The sequence below is a fragment of the Oncorhynchus kisutch genome, unplaced genomic scaffold (genome assembly GCF_002021735.2).
Source record: "Oncorhynchus kisutch isolate 150728-3 unplaced genomic scaffold, Okis_V2 Okis06b-Okis10b_hom, whole genome shotgun sequence".
In the NCBI taxonomy this organism is placed as follows: domain Eukaryota; kingdom Metazoa; phylum Chordata; class Actinopteri; order Salmoniformes; family Salmonidae; genus Oncorhynchus; species Oncorhynchus kisutch.
This window is the reverse complement of record NW_022261983.1, coordinates 5,109,232-5,128,671: the sequence shown is the minus strand read 5'-3', so window position 1 is coordinate 5,128,671 and position 19,440 is coordinate 5,109,232. Positions and strand designations below refer to the sequence as shown.

Sequence of the window (19,440 nt, the reverse complement as noted above, 5' to 3'; positions counted from 1 at the left end):
GCTCATACAATTATTGTTTACCTAAAGATAATTTTACATAAAGATTAATAAAGACATCTTGTCTTTAGAGATACCTGAGCTGAGAGCTCTGCTGAAAAGCCTGAACGACCAAAGGTCAGAAAAAGTGATGAGAGACTATGTGATTGGAGCGTATGGGATCCTCTCCCTGGTCCACGTGGTAAACCATGAGATCACCAAATCGGTATTGTCTTTAATACATTAGCCTTTTGTGATGAATTTACCTTTGCATCAACTCACTGAATTTACGGATTGGTTTTTCTCTGTTGTGTTTAAGATGGAGACCGAAAAAGAAACATTGCACAAGCTTCTAGAACAAAGGCTGGAAGATGAGCTCCAGAACATTGACCAGTTCATGTCAGACATTCACATGGAGTTCGACAAGAGCCTTTCAGCCGGAGTGCTAGAGTCAGAGAAGACATGTGTGACAAGAGCCAAGGAGGAAGTGATAGCACCAGTAAGTCAATGATACCTTACGCTGGGCCATAAGGTTCTAGCAGGGTTCAATGGAGTTTTACTTCTTCAAACTTGATCTGAGCGCAGTTTATTAAATCTTGTTCTGAGCCGAGATTATTCAATCTTGTTCTGAGCGTAATTTATTCAACCTTGTTCTAAATGCAGCTCTTTCTCAAGATCAATGGTCTGTTAATCTGTTAGTATGCTAAATAGTTAAATAGCCAATACCTACCCAAACTATCTACATTGACCGTTTCTGTCTCTTTTGACTCATAGCATGCACTGCTGTTACTGTTTATTATCTATCCTGTTACCTAGTCACTTTATCCCTACCTATATGTATATATCTACCTCAATTACCTCGTACCCCTGCACATTGACATGGTACTGGTACCCCATGTACAGTTGAAGTCGGAAGTTTACATACACCTTAGCCAAATACATTTAAACTCAGTTTTTCACCATTTCTGACATTTAATCCAAGTAAAAATTCCCTGTCTTAGGTCAGTTAGGGTCACCACTTTATTTTAAGAATGTGAAATGTCAGAATAATAGTAGAGAGAATGATTTATTTCAGCTTTTATTTCTTTCATCACATTCCCAGTGGGTCAGAAGTTCACATACACTCAATTAGCATTTGGTAGCATTGCCTTTAAATTGTTTAACTTGGGTCAAATGTTTTGGGTAGCCTTCCACAAGCTTCCCACAATAAGTTGGGTGAATTTTGGCCCATTCCTCCTGACAGAGCTGGTGTAACTGAGTCAGGTTTGTAGGCCTACTTGCTTGCACACGCTTTTTCAGTTCTGCCCACAGATTTTCTATAGAATTGAGGTCAGGACTTTGTGATGGCAACTCCAATACCTTGACTTTGTTGTCAAGCCATTTTGCCACAACTTTGGAAGTATGCTTGGGGTCATTGTCCCATTTGCGAGCAAGCTTTAACTTCCTGACTGATGTCTTGAGATGTTGCTTCAATATATTCACATAATTTTCCTCCCTCATTATGCCATCTATTTTGTGAAGTGCACCAGTCCCTCCTGCAGCAAAGCACCCCCACAACATGATTCTGCTACCCCCGTGCTTCACAGTTGGGATTGTGTTCTCCGGCTTGGTCATTATGGCCAAACAGTTCTATTTTTGTTTCATCAGACCAGAGGACATTTCTCCAAAAAGTACGATCTTTGTCCCCTTGTGCAGTTGCAAACCATAGTCTGGCTTTTTTATTGCGGTTTTGGAGCAGTGGCTTCTTCCTTGCTGAGTGGCCTTTCAGGTTATGTCGATATAGGACTCGTTTTACTGTGGATATAGATACTTTTGTACCTGTTTCCTCCAGCATCTTCACAAGGTCCTTTGCTGTTGTTCTGGGATTGATTTGCACTTTCGCACCAAAGTACGTTCATCTCTAGGAGACAGAACATGTTTCCTTATTGAGCGGTTTGATGGCTGCGTGGTCACATGGTGTTTATACTTGCATACTATTGTTTGTACAGATGAATGTGGTACCTTCAGGAAATTGCTCCCAAGGATGAACCAGACTTGTGGAGGTCTACCATTTTTTTCTGAGGTCTTGGCTGATTTCTTTTGATTTTCCCATGATGTCAAGCAAAGAGGCACTGAGTTTGAAGGTAGGCCTTGAAATACATCCACAGGTACACCTCCAATTGACTCAAATGTTGTCAATTAGCCTATCAGAAGTTTCTAAAGCCATGACATTTTCTGGAATCTTCCAATCTTTTTAAAGGCACAGTCAACTTAGTGCATGTAAACTGCTGACCCACTGGAATTGTGATACAGTGAATTATAAGTTAAATAATCTGTCTGTAAACAATTGTTGGAAAAATTCCTTGTCATGCACAAAGTAGATGTCCTAACCGACTTGCCAAAACTATAGTTTGTTAACAAGAGTGGTTGAAGTGGAGTGGTTGAAAAACAAGTTTTAATGACTCCAACCTAAGTGTATTTAAACTTCTGACTTCAGCTGTATATAGCGAAGTTATCATTACTGATTGTGTATATATTCCTTGTGTTATTATTTTTCTATTTATTCCTCTCTCTGCATTGTTTGGCCCAGAAGTAAACATTTCACTGTAAGTTTACACCTGTTGTTTACAAAGCATGTGCCAAATTCAATTTGATTTGAACAAATGTGATTGGTTGGATGAAAGCTCACATATGGTCCCTGGTTCGTATATGCCACCCCAAACCCTAACTCTAAACTTAATTGGAATTACTTGGAATGCATTTCTTGCCAAAACTTAACCAATCACAATTGTTTCATCAATGGGAGGCAGAGCTGCTCTAAGAACAAGATAAAATTAGGAAAACTCCAATCTTCTCTCCAATCTGACAATAGGATGATCATATTTTATGTTTTTTTCAGAAAGGAAAAGGAGGAGGGGGGTACCACCAGACCCTGAGAGCTGTATGCAACGGCCAGGGGTTCTGCAGGTCAACAAATGGGAAAATAACTAATATGAATGCTTCTCTGAGCAACTCTCTGTGCGATTCCATTAGAAATATATTTTCAAAAACATTCAAGTAAGTTACGTTCTCAATGCCTTACAGACACATTTATTGGGACAAAGACACACCACTTGAGTAACATGGTTATCATCATGTCTTCTAGGAAATCTCAGAAATCTATATCTGCAAAGATTGATAATTTCAGCATCCTCTTAGAGAGCTATGATGAAGAAACCATGTTTCCTCGGCTAGCATTCCTCAAAACTGAGGTTTGTGGAAATACAACTGTATTATTTACATTTGATTGGATGTTATCTGTGAAGCTGTATCATAGATGGTACTGTGCTATGCTCTACCTTCCAATTATGGCGGTCTAGTAAAGTATAATGTTAAGTAGTCTAATATTCATAATAATATTTTGTCTGGTGTCAAAAAGGAACACAAATTGAAAGCAGATCTTAAAAATGAGATCGTCCAGAGGAAGAAGAAAATCTACTCTTCACTCACCAAGTCAATCATGACCTCCATGCTCCCCTCCTATATAGGTCAGTCTAACTGTCAGCATTAATGTGTCACTATACAGTGCCTTGCAAAAGTATTCATCCCCTTAGCATTGTTTTTCTATTTTGTTGTATTACAACCTGTAATTTAAATGGATTTCTATTTGGATTTCATGTAATGGACATTCACAAATTAGTCCAAAATGGTGAAGTGAAATGAAAATATATATTTTAAAAAATTATACAAAATTAAAAACAGATAAGTGTGGCGTGCATATGTATTTACCCCCTTCGCTATGAAGCCCCTAAATAAGATCTGGTACAGCCAATTACTTTCAGAAGTCACATAATTAGTTAGATTGCATACAGGTAGACTTTATTTAAGTGTCTCATGATCTGTCACATGATCTCAGTATATCTACACCTGTTCTGAAAGGCCCCAGAGTCTGCAACACCACTAAGCAAGGGGCACCACCAAGCAAGCGGCACCATGAAGACCAAGGAGCTCTCCAAACAGGTCAGGGACAACGTTGTGGAGAAGTGCAGATCAGGGTTGGGATATAAAAAAATATCCAAAACTTTGAACATCCCACGGAGCACCATTAAATCCATTATTAAACAATGGAAAGAACATGGCACCACAACAAACCTGCCAAGAGGCGGCCACCCAACAAAACTCACGGACCAGGCAAGGAGGGCATTAATCCGAGAGGCAACAAAGAGACCAAAGATAACCCTGAAAGAGCTGCAAAGCTCCACAACGGAGATGTGAGTATCTGTCCATAGGACCACTTTAAGCCGTACACTCCACAGAGCTGGGCTTTATGGAAGAGTGGCAAGAAAAAAGCAATTTCTTAAAAAGCTAACACATTTGGTGTACACCAAAAGGCATGTGGAAGACTCCCCAAACATATGAAAGAAAAGGTACTCTGGTCAGATGAGACTAAATTGTAGCTTTTTGGCCATCAAGGAAAATGCTATGTCTGGCGCAAACCCAACTCCTCCCATCACCCCGAGAATATCATCCCCACAGTGAAGCATGGTGGTGGCAGCATCATGCTGTGGGGATGTTTTTCATCGGCAGGGACTGGGAAACTGGTCAGAATTGAAAGAATGATGGATGGCGCTAAATACAGGCAAATTCTGAGGGAAACCTGTTTCAGTCTTCCACAGATTTGAGACTGGGATGGGGGTTCACCTTCCAGCAGGAAGCAACACTCGAGTGGTTTAAGGGGAAACTGAATGTCTTGGAATTGCCTAGTCAAAGCCCAGACCTCAATCCAATTGAGAATCTGTGGTATGACTTAAAGATTGCTGTACACGAGCGGAACCCATCCAACTTGAAGGAGCTGGAGCAGTTTTGCCTTGAAGAATGGGCAAAACTCCCAGTGGCTGGATGTGCCAAGCTTATAGAGACATACTCCAAGAGACTGGCAGCTGGTATTGCTGCAAAAGGTGGCGCTACAAAGTATTGACTTTGGGGGAGTGAATAGTTATGCACGCTCAAGTTTCCTGTTTTTTTGTCTTATTTCTTGTTTGTTTGACAATAAAAAGTATTTTGCATCTTCAAAGTGGTAGGCATGTTGTGTAAATCAAATGATACAAACACCCCAAAAATCTCTTTTATTTCCAGGTTGTAAGGCAGCAAAATAGGAAAAATGCCAAGGGGGTTAAATACTTTCGCAAGCCACTGTAAATCCCTTTAGTATACATGTCAATAGCAATCGTAAAATAATAGTTCTGCAAAATTTGATATTTAGATATTACATTTCCTTAACCCTGAAAACAAGGAATGACTACAATCCACACTTTCGTTTTGTTAGCCATTGCCAGCAAATAATGATTTGGGCATAATATTTAAATCATGCTAAACGGGTGAGATTGGTTTTTAGTCTGAAAAATGCTTAACAAAAAAATAAAGAAATAAGTTTAACAAAACCAAAGTGTGGATTTCAGTTACAAGGTTCATAGACTGTTTTCAAGGTAAGTAAAAAATATATATAATATCTAAATATGTCAATCCGCTGAACTGTCCCTTTAATAATCATTGGATAGAAGTGAAACTCTTAACAATTACTTTTTAATAACTTACTTCGTCAACTTTTGCTCTCTGATTTTTAGAGGCTTCAGATGTACATGGGAAAGGATCCCTAAAGAGAATGCAGGACATACTCGAGAGTCACATTGAGTCATCAAAGAGCACCATGTTCCACGATGCTAAGGGGAAGATGCTGACGCTCCTAGCCAAGCTCAGGGTAGGATACTTTATATCACTGTTTCAATTCAATTATTGAAGTATTAGTATTATCACAATTGGTGTTATGCTCCACGCACTCAGTTTTCCACCACAAAACACCAGACAATAGTGAAACCAGCTCACCTTCCTTTAGAATATTATTTGACTATCAAATTTTCAATGTTTAAAAAATATATATTTCCTACAGTATTAAACAAGGTTTCAGTTCATGTAACAGTTTCATAGCGAATCATGTTACAAGTGGCAATAGGGATGCAAGTGTGCATCGTCTCAATTCTCATTTTGCCCAAAACAGTAGCAGATTGGAATGATCACTATCAAACACATCAGCAAGTGGCCTCTCCATAAAGGACTTAGGGGCCAAGTGTTCTTTCAACATAACATTGGCGATGTGTTGTCTTATGTTAACACGTCTGAGGTGCAGCATAATGGGCAGGTCTCTCTCGCGGTTTGCTGCTATGATTGGATAGAGTGAATCAACGCAGCTGTTTCTTCATACAGATAATTATCCCTAGGCATTACAATCCTGTGTTACTGGGCAAGTGGGCGTGATTGTAATCCAAACTCAACCCTCATGTATGTAATGAGGACCTCACAAAACTCAGTTTTTGAATATACTTTATTACCAAAATAATCATACTTCTTAATAAATGATGGCACTGGAATAAATGTTTATGACTAATATAAATGCCAAATAGGCCAATTTCAACCAGAAAAGGTGGTTCTTGCATGCAGTTTCCCTTTAACATCATTTTTATTTAACTAGGCATGTCAGTTAAGAACAAATTCTTATTTACAATGACAGCCTACCACAGATGACTCTGGGCCAATTGTGCACTGCCCTATGGGACTCCCGATCATGTGACACAGCCTGGATTTGAACCAGGTACTGCAGTGACAGGCACATGCAGTGCCTTAAACATGAGTCACAAATGTAAATGAATCCCTAATCACATGAAAGAAATGATTATCTTCAGAAATTACTTCCTCAAATCAACCAAAATAACTAGGGCTTTACAATGATGGTGAAAACGGATATCTCACCCAAAGTACAACATGACATATTGGTGACCCTGTAAGCAGTCTATGGACAAGGTCCGACAGCAATGCTTTTGTTTTGCCACAGTTTCTAATGTTAACCTTTTAACATTTGTGACACAAAGTACACAAGGACATTAAAGGTTATATATTCATGCCACAACCACTGTACTGTCAAAATGATCAAATACAAAATTAGAAAATGTTTACAAATGTTTATTATGTCTCCTTTTTACTTCCTGTAGGAACACATTGTGCAGGAGCTAAGGTCTAAACTAAAGGAAGCTGTGAAGCAGTCACTCCACAATGAGCTTCCTCTCCCAGGTAAATCAAAGAAACTATGAAAGTATAGTTGCTGATGTTTCCATCTCACATGTATGGTTCAAATACATATATACTGCAATATTCCAGGTTATACATGTACAATTTCCAGCTGCAAATGTAAATTACAATGCCAAATGTCAATGCCATACCAGTAGTAGTAAAGGAAGGGAAGTCATGTTACTGAGTGGTTAAAGTAAGTGTTAGGGTAAGGTTAGAAAAACTAAAACAACACAAATCCCCCAAAAGTAATGTATTTTCTTTGTTCCAGATATATCTGAGCACTATGAGATAGTGAAGAGCGCCCATGAAGAAACGATGAGTAAACCTATCACAGATGTTGAAGATGAGAAATGGTAAAGACTCACTGCTCCACATAAAACCATACATTTGAAAGTCTGAAACAAAGTAGGTTCAATCTGTAGCACTGATGAGCCACACTTTAAAACCCCATAAGGTAGCCTAGTGGTTAGAGTTTTGGGCCAATAACTGAAAGATCACTGGATTAAATCCCTGGGCTGACAAGGTAAAAATGTGTAATTCTGCCCCTGAACAAGGCAGTTAACCCACTGTTCCCTGGTAGGCTGTCAATGTAATTAAGAATTTGTTCTTAACTGACTTGTCTAATTAAATAAATAGGTCTCAGGGTCCACAGCTGGGTTTCTACTAAGCTAACATATGGAATCGTTTTAAGAGGTCATACCAAGGATCATTTAGCTAATTGATTTGGAATGTTAGGATCCCTGTCAGTATCCAATGTTTTATGAAACCTTGAATTTGGCCTTACATTGAAGAACATATTCATACCAGTGGAAGCTGCTAAGGGGAGGACGGCTCATGATGATGGCTGTAACGAAGAGAAAGGAATGGCATCAAACCATGTTTGATGTATTTGATCCCATTCCACTGATTCCGCTCCTGCCATTACAACAAGCCTGTCTTCCCCAATTAAGGTTCCACCAACCTCCTGTGACTCATACATGGTAAAAAAATCTAGTTTGTTTTGAAACGTCTGTCCTATATCTGAGAGATATAAGAAAGACAAGAAGAAACCATGTACGCCACCACAATGGTGAGGTAATATGTACATGTAGGTAGAGTTATTATTAAAGTGACTATGCATAGATGATAACAACAGAGAGTAGCAGCAGTGTAAAAGGGGGGGGGGGCATGCAAATAGTCTGGGTAGCCATTTGATTAGATGTTCAGGAGTCTTACGGCTTGGGGGTAGAAGCTGTTTAGAAGCCTCTTGGACCTAGACTTGGGGCTCCGGTACTGCTTGCCGTGTGGTAGCAGAGAGAACACTCTATGAATATGGTGGCTGGAGTCTTTGACAATTTTTAGGGCCTTCCTCTGACACCGCCTGGTATAGAGGTCCTGGATGGCAGGAAGCTTGGCCCAAGTGATGTACTGGGCCGTACCTCTGTAGTGCTTTGCGGTTGGAGGCCAAGCAGTTGCCATACCAGGCAGATTCCAAATGCAAATGTGACACTTGAAATCAACTGAAGACCTTTAATCTGCTTACTTGTAAATCAACTAATGAGGGAATAACACACACCTGGCCATGGAACAGCTGAGCAGTCAACTACTTTATGGAACACCATGGAACAGCTGAGCAGCCAACTACTTTATGGAACACCATGGAACAGCTGAGCAGTCAACTACTTTATGGAACACCATGGAACAGCTGAGCAGCCAACTACTTTATGGAACACCATGGAACAGCTGAGCAGTCAACTACTTTATGGAACACCATGGAACAGCTGAGCAGCCAACTACTTTATGGAACACCATGGAACAGCTGAGCAGTCAACTACTTTATGGAACACCATGGAACAGCTGAGCAGCCAACTACTTTATGGAACACCATGGAACAGCTGAGCAGTCAACTACTTTATGGAACACCATGGAACAGCTGAGCAGCCAACTACTTTATAGAACACCATGGAACAGCTGAGCAGCCAACTACTTTATGGAACACCATGGAACAGCTGAGCAGCCAACTACTTTATGGAACACCATGGAACAGCTGAGCAGCCAACTATTTTATGGAACAACATGGAACAGCTGAGCAGCCAACTACTTTATGGAACACCATGGAACAGTTGAGCAGTCAACTACTTTATGGAACACCATGGAACAGCTGAGCAGCCAACTACTTTATGGAACACCATGGAACAGCTGAGCAGTCAACTACTTTATGGAACAGCTGAGCAGCCAACTACTTTATGGAACACCATGGAACAGCTGAGCAGCCAACTACTTTATGGAACACCATGGAACAGCTGAGCAGCCAACTACATTATGGAACACCATAAAGTACAGACGTTTGTGAGAAGACTGATTTACTGTATAGCTCCTGGTCTGACATCCACCACTGTAGCTCTGCCACCTTCCACTGCAGATGAAGAATGCCACGATGGATTGAGATGCAGCCCATGCAAAATAAAACAGATATCTTTAGCATTAACAGATATTTTTATGGGGATTTTTTAAATGAAAATTAGATTTACGCGTTGTTGCAGACATCGACACTAGGGCAGTGGCGTAGCACAATTTCGCTGGGCCCCCAGCAAGGTCAGAGCAAGCCTCCTCAACCAATTATGTATGACATTTTGGGGGGGATATTTTTGGAGTTGCCATGGGGCAAAGAGAACAATTTCCAGTTTTACAGGTAATGTAATTATACACCTAATTAAATGTAACATTTTTAACCAAAATTCATTTCATCTATCAGGAATATGGAGTTGGCAGTTTATGGTTGTGACCATGGTGATTTCAATATTGTTTGTTTAAATCTATCAAAAGTAGAGAATTTTACAGACCATGAGTGGTCTTGTTGTGGTACATGTAATGAGGACAAGAATAAGGGGTCCTTATGGTATAGCTGACCCTGCTCATTCCTGATTCATTTAGGATTTTAGACAAATCTGATGGACACATCTTTTAGGAATCAAAGTGTTGAGAAATATTCTCAAAAGTCAGAGGGTTATTGCACAAAATGACATACTATCATTTTTCAGTTAATATCCACTATTGACAGTTTTTAAAACTTGAAACCCTTTTTTGCTTTTGGTCCTTCGCTCCAAAACAAATATTTTCTTTATAAAATGACCCAAAACTTATTACAAAAAATTATTTTGTATTGTATTTTATTTGACCCACAATTTCGATCTTGTCTCATCGCTGCAACTCCCCAAAGGGCTCGGGAGGTGAAGGTCAAGTCATGTGTCCTCCGAAACATGACCCGCCAAACCGCGCTTCTTAACACCGGCCCGCTTAACCCGGAAGCCAGCCACACCAACGTGTCGGAGGAAACATTGTTCAACTGACGACCGAGGTCAGCCTGCAGGCACCAGGCCCGCCACGAGAGCGAGATGAGCCAAGTAAAGCCCCCACGGTGCTGGGCCAATTGTGCGCCGCCCTATGGGACTCCCGATCACAGCCATTTGTGATACAGGATCGAACCCGGGTCTGTAGTGACGCCATTTGGTAGGCCCCACCAAAACGTAAATTTATAACTCAAATACTGCAAGGATTATTTTATTTAAAAAGAAATGTTACTATAAAAATACAGCTTCCCTGCCGGACAAGTATTGTCCCGACATTGAAGAATCCCTGTACTGATTCCCTGCTATTCTACAAAGTTTGCCATGAGGATGAGAGAAAATGTTGCAGTTTTAAAGCAAATTTTCTGAAATTGTTTTTAATTTTCAATCGCGCTATAACACGGATCTTTGGAAATACAGATTGAATTTTGCCCTAAGCTGTCAAAGGACCAAGTAAACTATAATGTTGTTTTTCAGAGTTGATGGAAAGTGACTAGACAGTGGCATTTATACCATTCTGATTATGTATTCTTAAGTATGTCTGTGTTGTCCTCCATGTCCTCTATAAAGAGTCTGAATGATTTGCCTTTACAATTAGCTTACAGACACATATCAACAAATACTTTGTTTGTGCTGGTCTTTGATTTAGTATTTATTCTGAATTCAATTACTTACAGAACTTCTTTTTTGTATCATTGTAGTGTTCCAGAACACAGCTCGGGGAAGGAAACGACATCTGAGCAGGTAACTGCCAAAATAAAGTTAACACCAACATAATGTGTCTTAATAGGGCGTTGGGCGACCACGAGCCAGAACAGCTTGGCATAGATTCTACAAGTGTCTGGAACTCTATTGGTGGAATCCAACACCATTTTCACACAAAAAAATCCATAAATTGGTGTTTTGTTGATGGTGGTAGAAAACGTAGACTCAGGCACCCCTCCAAAATCTCCCAGAAGTGTTCAATTGGGTTGAGATCTGGTGACGTAAACGGCCGTGGCTTATGGCTCACATTGTTTTCATGCTCATCAAACCATTCAGTAACCACTCGTGTCCTATGGATGGGAGCATTGTCATCCTACGGACAAGTATTGTCCTGACTTTGAAGAATCCCTGTACTGATTCCCTGCTATTCTACAAAGTTTGCCATGAGGATGAGCGAAAATGTTGCAGTTTTCAATCGCGCTATAACACGGATCTTTGGGGCATAGCTATGGTAGCCGAGAATAATGGTGAAAATAATTTGTAATATCTTTATTCTATTTCACCTTTATTTAACCAGGTAGGCTAGTTGAAAACACCTTTATTTAACCAGGTAGGCTAGTTGAAAACACCTTTATTTAACCAGGTAGGCTAGTTGAAAACACCTTTATTTAACCAGGTAGGCTAACCAAGTTCTCATTTACAACTGTGACCTGGCCAAGATAAAGAAAAGCAGTGCGACACAAAAAACAACACAGAGTTACACATGGAATAAACAAACATGCAGTCAATAATACAATAGGAAACGTCTATACACAGTGTGTGCAAATGAGGTAGGATAAGGGAGGTAAGGCAATAAATAGGCAAATAGCAATTAAACACTGGAGTGATAGATGTGCAGAAGATGTTTGGTTTTTTCACCTTTATTTAACCAGGTAGGCTAGTTGAGAACAAGTTCTCATTTACAACTGCGACCTGGCCAAGATAAAGCATAGCAGTGTGAACAGATACCGACACAGAGTTACACATGGAGTAAACAATAAACAAGTCAATAACACAGTAGAACAAAGAGTCTATATACATTGTGTGCAAAAGGCATGAGGTAGGCAAATAATTACAATTTAGCAGATTAACACTGGAGTGATAAATGATCAGATGGTCATGTGCAGGTAGAGATACTGGTGTGCAAAAGATCAGAAAAGTAAATAAATAAAAACAGTATGAGGATGAGGTAGGTGAATTGGATGGGCTATTTCCCGATGGACTATGTACAGCTGCAGCGATCGGTTAGCTGCTCAGATAGCAGATGTTTAAAGTTGGTGAGGGAGATAAAAGTCTCCAACTTCAGCGATTTTTGCAATTCGTTCCAGTCACAGGCAGCAGAGAACTGGAAGGAAAGGCGGCCAAAAGAGGTGTTGACTTTAGGGATGACCAGTGTGATACACCTGCTGGAGCGCGTGCTACGGGTGGGTGTTGCCATCGTGACCAGTGAACTGAGATAAGGCGGAGCTTTACCTAGCATGGACTTGTAGATGACCTGGAGCCAGTGGGTCTGGCGACGAATATGTAGCGAGGGCCAGCCGACTAGAGCATACAGGTCGCAGTGGTGGGTGGTATAAGGTGCTTTAGTAACAAATGGATGGCACTGTGATAAACTGCATCCAGTTTGCTGAGTAGAGTTTTGGAAGCTATTTTGTAGAGGACATCGCCGAAGTCGAGGATCGGTAGGATAGTCAGTTTTATCAGGGTAAGTTTGGCGGCATGAAGGAAGCTTAGTTGCGAAATAGAAAGCTGACTCTAGATTTGATTTTAGATTGGAGATGTTTGATATGATTCTGGAAGGAGAGTTTACAGTCTAGCCAGACACCTAGGTACTTATAGATGTCCACGTATTCTAGGTCGGAACCATCCAGGGTGGTGATGCTAGTCGGGCGTGCGGGTGCAGGCAGTTTTACTAGCGTTTAAGAGCAGTTGGAGGCCACGGAAGGAGTGTTGTATGGCATTGAAGCTGAGGTGCAAGTAGAGATACTGTGATGCAAAGGAGCAAAATAAATAACAGAATGGGGGAGAAGGTAGTTGGATGGGCTATTTACAAATGGGCTATGTACAGGTGCAGTGATCTGTGAGCTGCGTTGACAGCTGGGGCTTAAAGTTAGTGAGGGAGATATGAGTCTCCAGCTTCAGTGATTTTTGCAGTTTGTTCCAGTCATTGGCAGCAGAGAACTGGAAGGAAAGGCAGCCAAACGAGGAATTGGCTTTGGGGGTGACCAGTGAGATATAACAGCTGGAGCACGTGCTACGGGTGCTGCTATGGTAACCAGTGAGCTGTGAGCTAGCAAAGCTATCAAAGACTTATAGTTGACCTGGAGCCAGTGGGTTTGGCGACGAATATGAAGCGAGGGCCAGCCGACTAGAGCATACAGGTCGCAGTGGTGGGTAGTATATGGGGCTTGGTGACAAAATGGATGGCACTGTGATAGACTAGATCCAATTTGCTGCGAAGTGTTGGAGGCTATTTTGTAAATGGCATCGCTGAAGTCAAGGATCGGTAAGATAGTCAGTTTTACAAGGGTATGTTTGGCAGCATGAGTGAAGGATGCTTTGTTTGTGAAATAGGATGCCGAATCTAGATTTAATTTTGGATTGGAGATGCTTAATGTGAGTCTGGAAGGAGAGTTTACAGTCTAACCAGACACCTAGGTATTTGTAGTCCACATCTAAACCAGAACCGTCCAGAGTAGTGATGCTGGACAGGCGGGCAGGTGTGGGCAGCGATCGGTTGAAGAGCATGCATTTAGTTTTACTTGCATTTAAGAGCAGATGGAGGCCATGGAAGGAGTGTTGTATGGTATTGAAGCTCGTCTGGAGGTTAGTTAAGTGTCCAAAGAAGGGCCAGAAGTATACAAAATAGTGTCGTCTGCGTAGAGGTGGATCCGAGAATCCCCAGAAGCAAGAGCGACAACATTGATGTATACAGAGAAAAGAGTCGGCCTGAGAATTGAACCCTGTGGCACCCCCATAGAGACTGCCAGAGGTCCGGACAACAGGCCCTCCGATTTGACACTCTGAACTGTGTCTGAGAAGTAGTTGGTGAACCAGGCAAGGCAGTCATTTGAGAAACCAAGGCTGTTGAGTCTGCCGATAAGAATGTGGTGACTGACAGAGTCGAAAGCCTTGGCCAGGTCGAGGAAAACAGCTGCACAGTATTGCCTCTTATCGATGGAGGTTATGATGTCGTTTAGGACCTTGAGAGTGGCTGAGGTGCACCCATGACCAGCTCAGAAACCAGATTGCGTAGTGGAGAAGGTACGGTGGGATTCGAAATGGTCAGTGATCTGTTTGTTAACTTGGCATTTGAAGACCTTAGAAAGGCAGGGTAGGATAGATATACATACAGTGGGGCAAAATTATTTAGTCAGCCACCAATTGTGCAAGTTCTCCAACTTAAAAAGATGAGGTACACTTCAACTATGACAGACAAAATGAGAAAAAAAATCCAGAAAATCACATTGTAGGATTTGTAATGAATTTATTTCATTTTTGTAGAGGCTCTACAATGAAATAAGGCCACAATTACAAACCGAAAGAGCAATGGACAAGGCATACTGACATTAGGGAGAGGCATGCGTGGCCGAGTGATCATTGGGTCCAGTGAGTAGCTGGGCGAGCTGGAGATACTGCGATTCAGACAGCTAGCAGGTCGGGGCTAGCAGGCAAACAGAAGGGCATTAGAGGGACGTTGCGAGGGAATTACTCAGTTGTAGCCCCTTCGTGCGGTTACGTCGGCAGATCAGTCTTGGTGGATCAGCAGGGCTCTGTGTAGTAAAAGGGTCCAGGCCAATTGGCAAAATAGGTATTGTGGCCCAATATAAAAAAGGAAAATAATTGGCTGATGGAATTCAAATCAAATCAAATTTATTTATATAGCCCTTCGTACATCAGCTGATATCTCAAAGTGCTGTACAGAAACACAGCCTAAAACCCCAAACAGCAAGCAATGCAGGTGTAGAAGCACGGTGGCTAGGAAAAACTCCCTATAAAGGCCAAAACCTAGCAAGAAACCTAGAGAGGAACCAGGCTATGTGGGGTGGCCAGTCCTCTTCTGGCTGTGCCGGGTGGAGATTATAACAGAACATGGCCAAGATGTTCAAATGTTCATAAATGACCAGCATGTTCGAATAATAAGAAGGCAGAACAGTTGAAACTGGAGCAGCAGCACGGCCAGGTGGACTGGGGACAGCAAGGAGTCATCATGTCAGGTAATCCTGGGGCATGGTCCTAGGGCTCAGGTCCTCCGAGAGAAAGAAAGAGAAGGAGAGAATTAGAGAACGCACACTTAGATTCACACAGGACACCGAATAGGACAGGAGAAGTACTCCAGATATAACAAACTGACCCTAGCCCCCCGACACAAACTACTGTAGCATAAATACTGGAGGATGAGACAGAAGGGGTCAGGAGACACTGTGGACCCATCCGAGGACACCCCCGGACAGGGCCAAACAGGAAGGATATAACCCCACCCAAGTCGGCCTGAGAATTGAACCCTATAACCCCACCCAATTCTTCAGCTAACAGTCCGGTGTGATCTAGACAGATAGCGGGCCGCGGCTAGCAGGCTAGCAGATGGGGACGTCGCAATGGGGGAGCCAGTTGAAATCCCTCTCAGGCGGATTATGTCTGTAGTCCATTCGTGAAGGATCGACGGGGCTCCATATCGGCAATAAAAGTGGTCCAGGCCAATTGGTAAAATAGGTATTGTAGCCCAAGGAGTAGCTGATGGACCTCTTCAGCTAGCCGGGAGATGGGCCTAGCATAGGCTAGCTCCAGGCTAATTGGTGGTTGCTTCGGGACAGAGACATTAGCCAGGAGAAGCCAATCGGATAGCAGCTAGATAGCTGCGATGATCCGGATGAAAAGGTTCAGAGCTTGCGGTAGGAATCCGGAGATATGGAGAGAAATAAGTCCAATTTGCTCTGGTTTGAGTCGCGCTGTGCAGACTGGCGAGAGTTGTCCGGGCTAAAGGTAGCTGATGACCGCTAGCAGTGGCTAGCTGACTACTAGCTACTTAGCTGGCTAGCTTCTATTGGGGGTTCCGGTTCAAAAGTAAAGAATTGCAGAATCATTCCACATTGGTGTGAGGCGGATTGCAGGAGAGTATGTTGAAGTTGAGGTTAAGAAAAATATAAAAAAATATGTGCGAAGAAAAATATAATGGCCTGCCCAGCATTTTATACATGCCCCTAAGCATGATGGGATATTCATTACTTAACTAACTCAGGAATCACACCTGTGTGGAAGCTCCTGCTTTCAAAATACTTTGTTTCCATTATTTTGACAGTTACCTGTACATTAATTGAAGAAAAGTTTCAAATCAAATGAAACTGTGATTAAAATGAGGTTGATGGTCATTTCTGCACTTTTCACAATTCTTTGGCATTTTCTCCAGAGTGTATATAAAATGATGTTTGTGATATATCTTGTTTCTGTTTCACCTCTTAAATGGTTGTAGAATCCACTAACAGGACTACACAGGTCTCAATTTGTTGATGGAAGGCTGTGTGATTCCCACCAACAGGTTCCTCTTCGAAACAACAGGAATGATGAGAAGATAAAGAAGATGAAGAAACAAAAGAAAAGGCGAAAGGATGTTCTTGCAGGTAAAAGCCATCCTTGCTATAGGCTGTACTGTTTGTTCAAATATTTTTTTTTATGCAACCATTACTATACGAGTTGATGCTTTCTTCTGTACACTGTACTAAGTGGCTCTTTCAACTGAAATCCCAGATGCTGCGTTTGTGGATAAGCACATGAGTGCACTAATCAAGAGGGTCACAATGGTAATGGCTATAGCAGATGACCTACTGGGAGAGGACATGATCCAAGATGAAATGTATTCGATTATTGATGTAGCCGAGACCAGTGAGAAAAAAATGAGAGTTATGTACAAGGCTCTACGCTCAGGAGGACCACTGATTAAATCAGCCTTCTACACAGCTCTCCAAACTAATGAACCTAATCTTGTCAAGGACTTGGGTAAGAACAATAGATACTATTTACACCCTGTGATTACCCTAACACATAGTGTGCATTGTGATGTACAGTACACATCATATATTTTCACATTCCTCTCCCATTTTAAGCTTCCCCCTGAAGACAGACCTGGCTTGGGTTGGTCCTCAAGTGCTGGACAAAGGGCAGCAGGCAGTCTCACCGGCTGTGGAACTGCAGCGGCGTTACTATCCTCCTAATGCCCCTACAGGTGTTGGGGGATATAACCAACTAGCTCTATCATCCTCTTTTTGTTTTTGTGGCTTTATGCTAACTGAAATCTGTGCTCTTGCAATCTGCTATAGCCTAGTACTTTGTTTTCATCACAATGTTTTGTGTGTTTTTGTTTTTATCAAACCCATCTTTAGTGTTCTTACTGTATGTGTCAGGGGAAAGGGACAACACAAAAATGGTTTAATCTGATGCATGTTAAAAAATGTAAATGCATAAATACTTGAGGACAACAGAGGGACAAACAGGTTGAGTAGCATATATGCTTGTTAATTGATTTATGCATTATTTTAAATATTTAGTATATAATACAATCATGTTATGTGGAAAAGTTTGTCACAATTTATTTGACCAGAGGACAATACCAGTGGAAACAGTGCCATGAAGTAAAGGGCAACCCAAGATAAAATGTTGATCATGTATGTAACATTTTGTTTTAGATGTGAACTTGATTATACCAATGAATTGTGTTTATCTCTGTTGTAGCTTATCTTCTGATTGTATTATGGTACCTGGTTTATATCATCATTCATTCTGTTTGTTCAAAATCATCTCTATCTTCAACTAATTTTACATTGTATGTTTCTGAGTTGAACGTCTCATTGGTTCATTTTTTTCCTCAATAAAAATAAATGTTAAAAGTACCACAGACATAATATATATCTCACATGAATACTACACAGGCTATTTAAATATCAACATTTAATATGGTGATTCTGCAATAAATACATCATGCATAGGCCTATAAACAGGAAACATTTACAAAATGTATTGTGTTAAACAAACAAATTACAACAAAAAGTCAGCAATGACGATCTATATACAACAACAACACCAGAAATCCTTCACTGCTACATAAGGCTATGTATGGTGACGTAGTGCTGCTTAAGCAGATAAATGAGTCAGTTATTAATATACATATCCCCCTAGAAAATGACTCCGGGTCAGTATCAAAGTCTCTCCCAGAATGACACGTTAATTACATGTTCGTTTTGGCTGCACTGGTTCATGAAAAGCCCCAGAATTGCAAGAAGATTTGCCTGGCTAACACGCTCATACCACAAGCTCTCCTCTCACTGTGTACCACGTGGGCCTGTGCATCAGCCAGGCTACAAGAAGACTGCTTTGAGAAAAGGATGTTATAGTTACTGCACAGTGGTGAGTTACATTGGTCTTCATTTTCAATGTTTTCTCTGTAAATCCTTTCATATACACTGTCAGCATTCAGATATCGCAGTCATGTTTATATGTGAAAGGCAGCTACATTTCTGTGTGTGAGATATTCTAATCTAAAGGATCTCCAAAGACATAGGCTTGTCTGTCAGCGACAGCTCCAACATGCAGGTTAATAGACCATCTGAAACCAAAGCATGGTTCTATTGGTACAGTGTAATATAAACATGAAAATAGTGCTTTCAATAGTAAATGTTCTGTCATTTGGCCTTGATGTTTCTCAGCAAAACACATTGATGTATTAAAACGGCACACACCACACACAAACCTCTTTGAAATGTTACAGACTTCACACAGAACAGAGATTGAGCAAAGCCTTGAAAAGTTCAGCACCATGAGCCAGAGGGAGAGAGTCCTCTAAGCCCTTAGGCTGCATGGAGGGAGATGGAGCACTGGAGCTCAGTGGAGAGGAGAAACCTGGAGAGAGAGAGAGACCTTTTACACATTACATTCACACAGAAACAGGTAAATGAGCAATAAACAATTTACCCTGCCAAGATGGCTTTACATTTCTGAGACATACAGAGGAACCATTGTTGTAGTATATTCATTTATTGTGTCAACAATTCTGTCTGTATTTTATTGATTAATTTGGACATAAAAAAGACAATACGAAGATGAGAATTAAAAGACAAAATAAATGTACAAGTGGAGGAGAGGTAAAAAACAAACACCCTAAGGGTTTTGTAAAGCACCTCCCTATTTCAAATAGTAGAAAAAATAGTTATATTTCCCCCATGCTTCAACCCAATCACATCTACAGAGGTAATGGTTTGTGTGTGTTAGTGAGAGGTTGCCTGGGTAGCTGTGTTTTGCACTGGGTGAAAGTTGATTGCAGTTG

The 19,440-nt window shown here is 41.2% G+C and overlaps 1 protein-coding gene across 4 annotated transcripts in view; it reads left to right on the top strand.

Annotated features, from left to right (window-relative positions):
* Positions 1-18,017, top strand: part of LOC109876339 (nuclear GTPase SLIP-GC) — a 31,574-nt gene extending 13,557 nt beyond the window's left edge. For all 4 annotated transcript variants that reach the window (XM_031813893.1, XM_031813895.1, XM_031813894.1 and 1 more), the window contains 12 exons: positions 69-202; positions 296-475; positions 2,855-3,012; positions 3,101-3,206; positions 3,374-3,482; positions 5,559-5,692; positions 6,978-7,056; positions 7,325-7,409; positions 11,084-11,126; positions 16,663-16,744; positions 16,872-17,120; positions 17,228-18,017. In XM_031813893.1, the coding sequence (XP_031669753.1) occupies positions 69-202; positions 296-475; positions 2,855-3,012; positions 3,101-3,206; positions 3,374-3,482; positions 5,559-5,692; positions 6,978-7,056; positions 7,325-7,409; positions 11,084-11,126; positions 16,663-16,744; positions 16,872-17,120; positions 17,228-17,238 (1,370 nt within the window). In that variant the 3' untranslated portion in view covers positions 17,239-18,017. The remainder of the gene's footprint in view (positions 1-68; positions 203-295; positions 476-2,854; positions 3,013-3,100; positions 3,207-3,373; positions 3,483-5,558; positions 5,693-6,977; positions 7,057-7,324; positions 7,410-11,083; positions 11,127-16,662; positions 16,745-16,871; positions 17,121-17,227) is intronic.
* Positions 18,018-19,440: the final 1,423 nt, after the last annotated feature.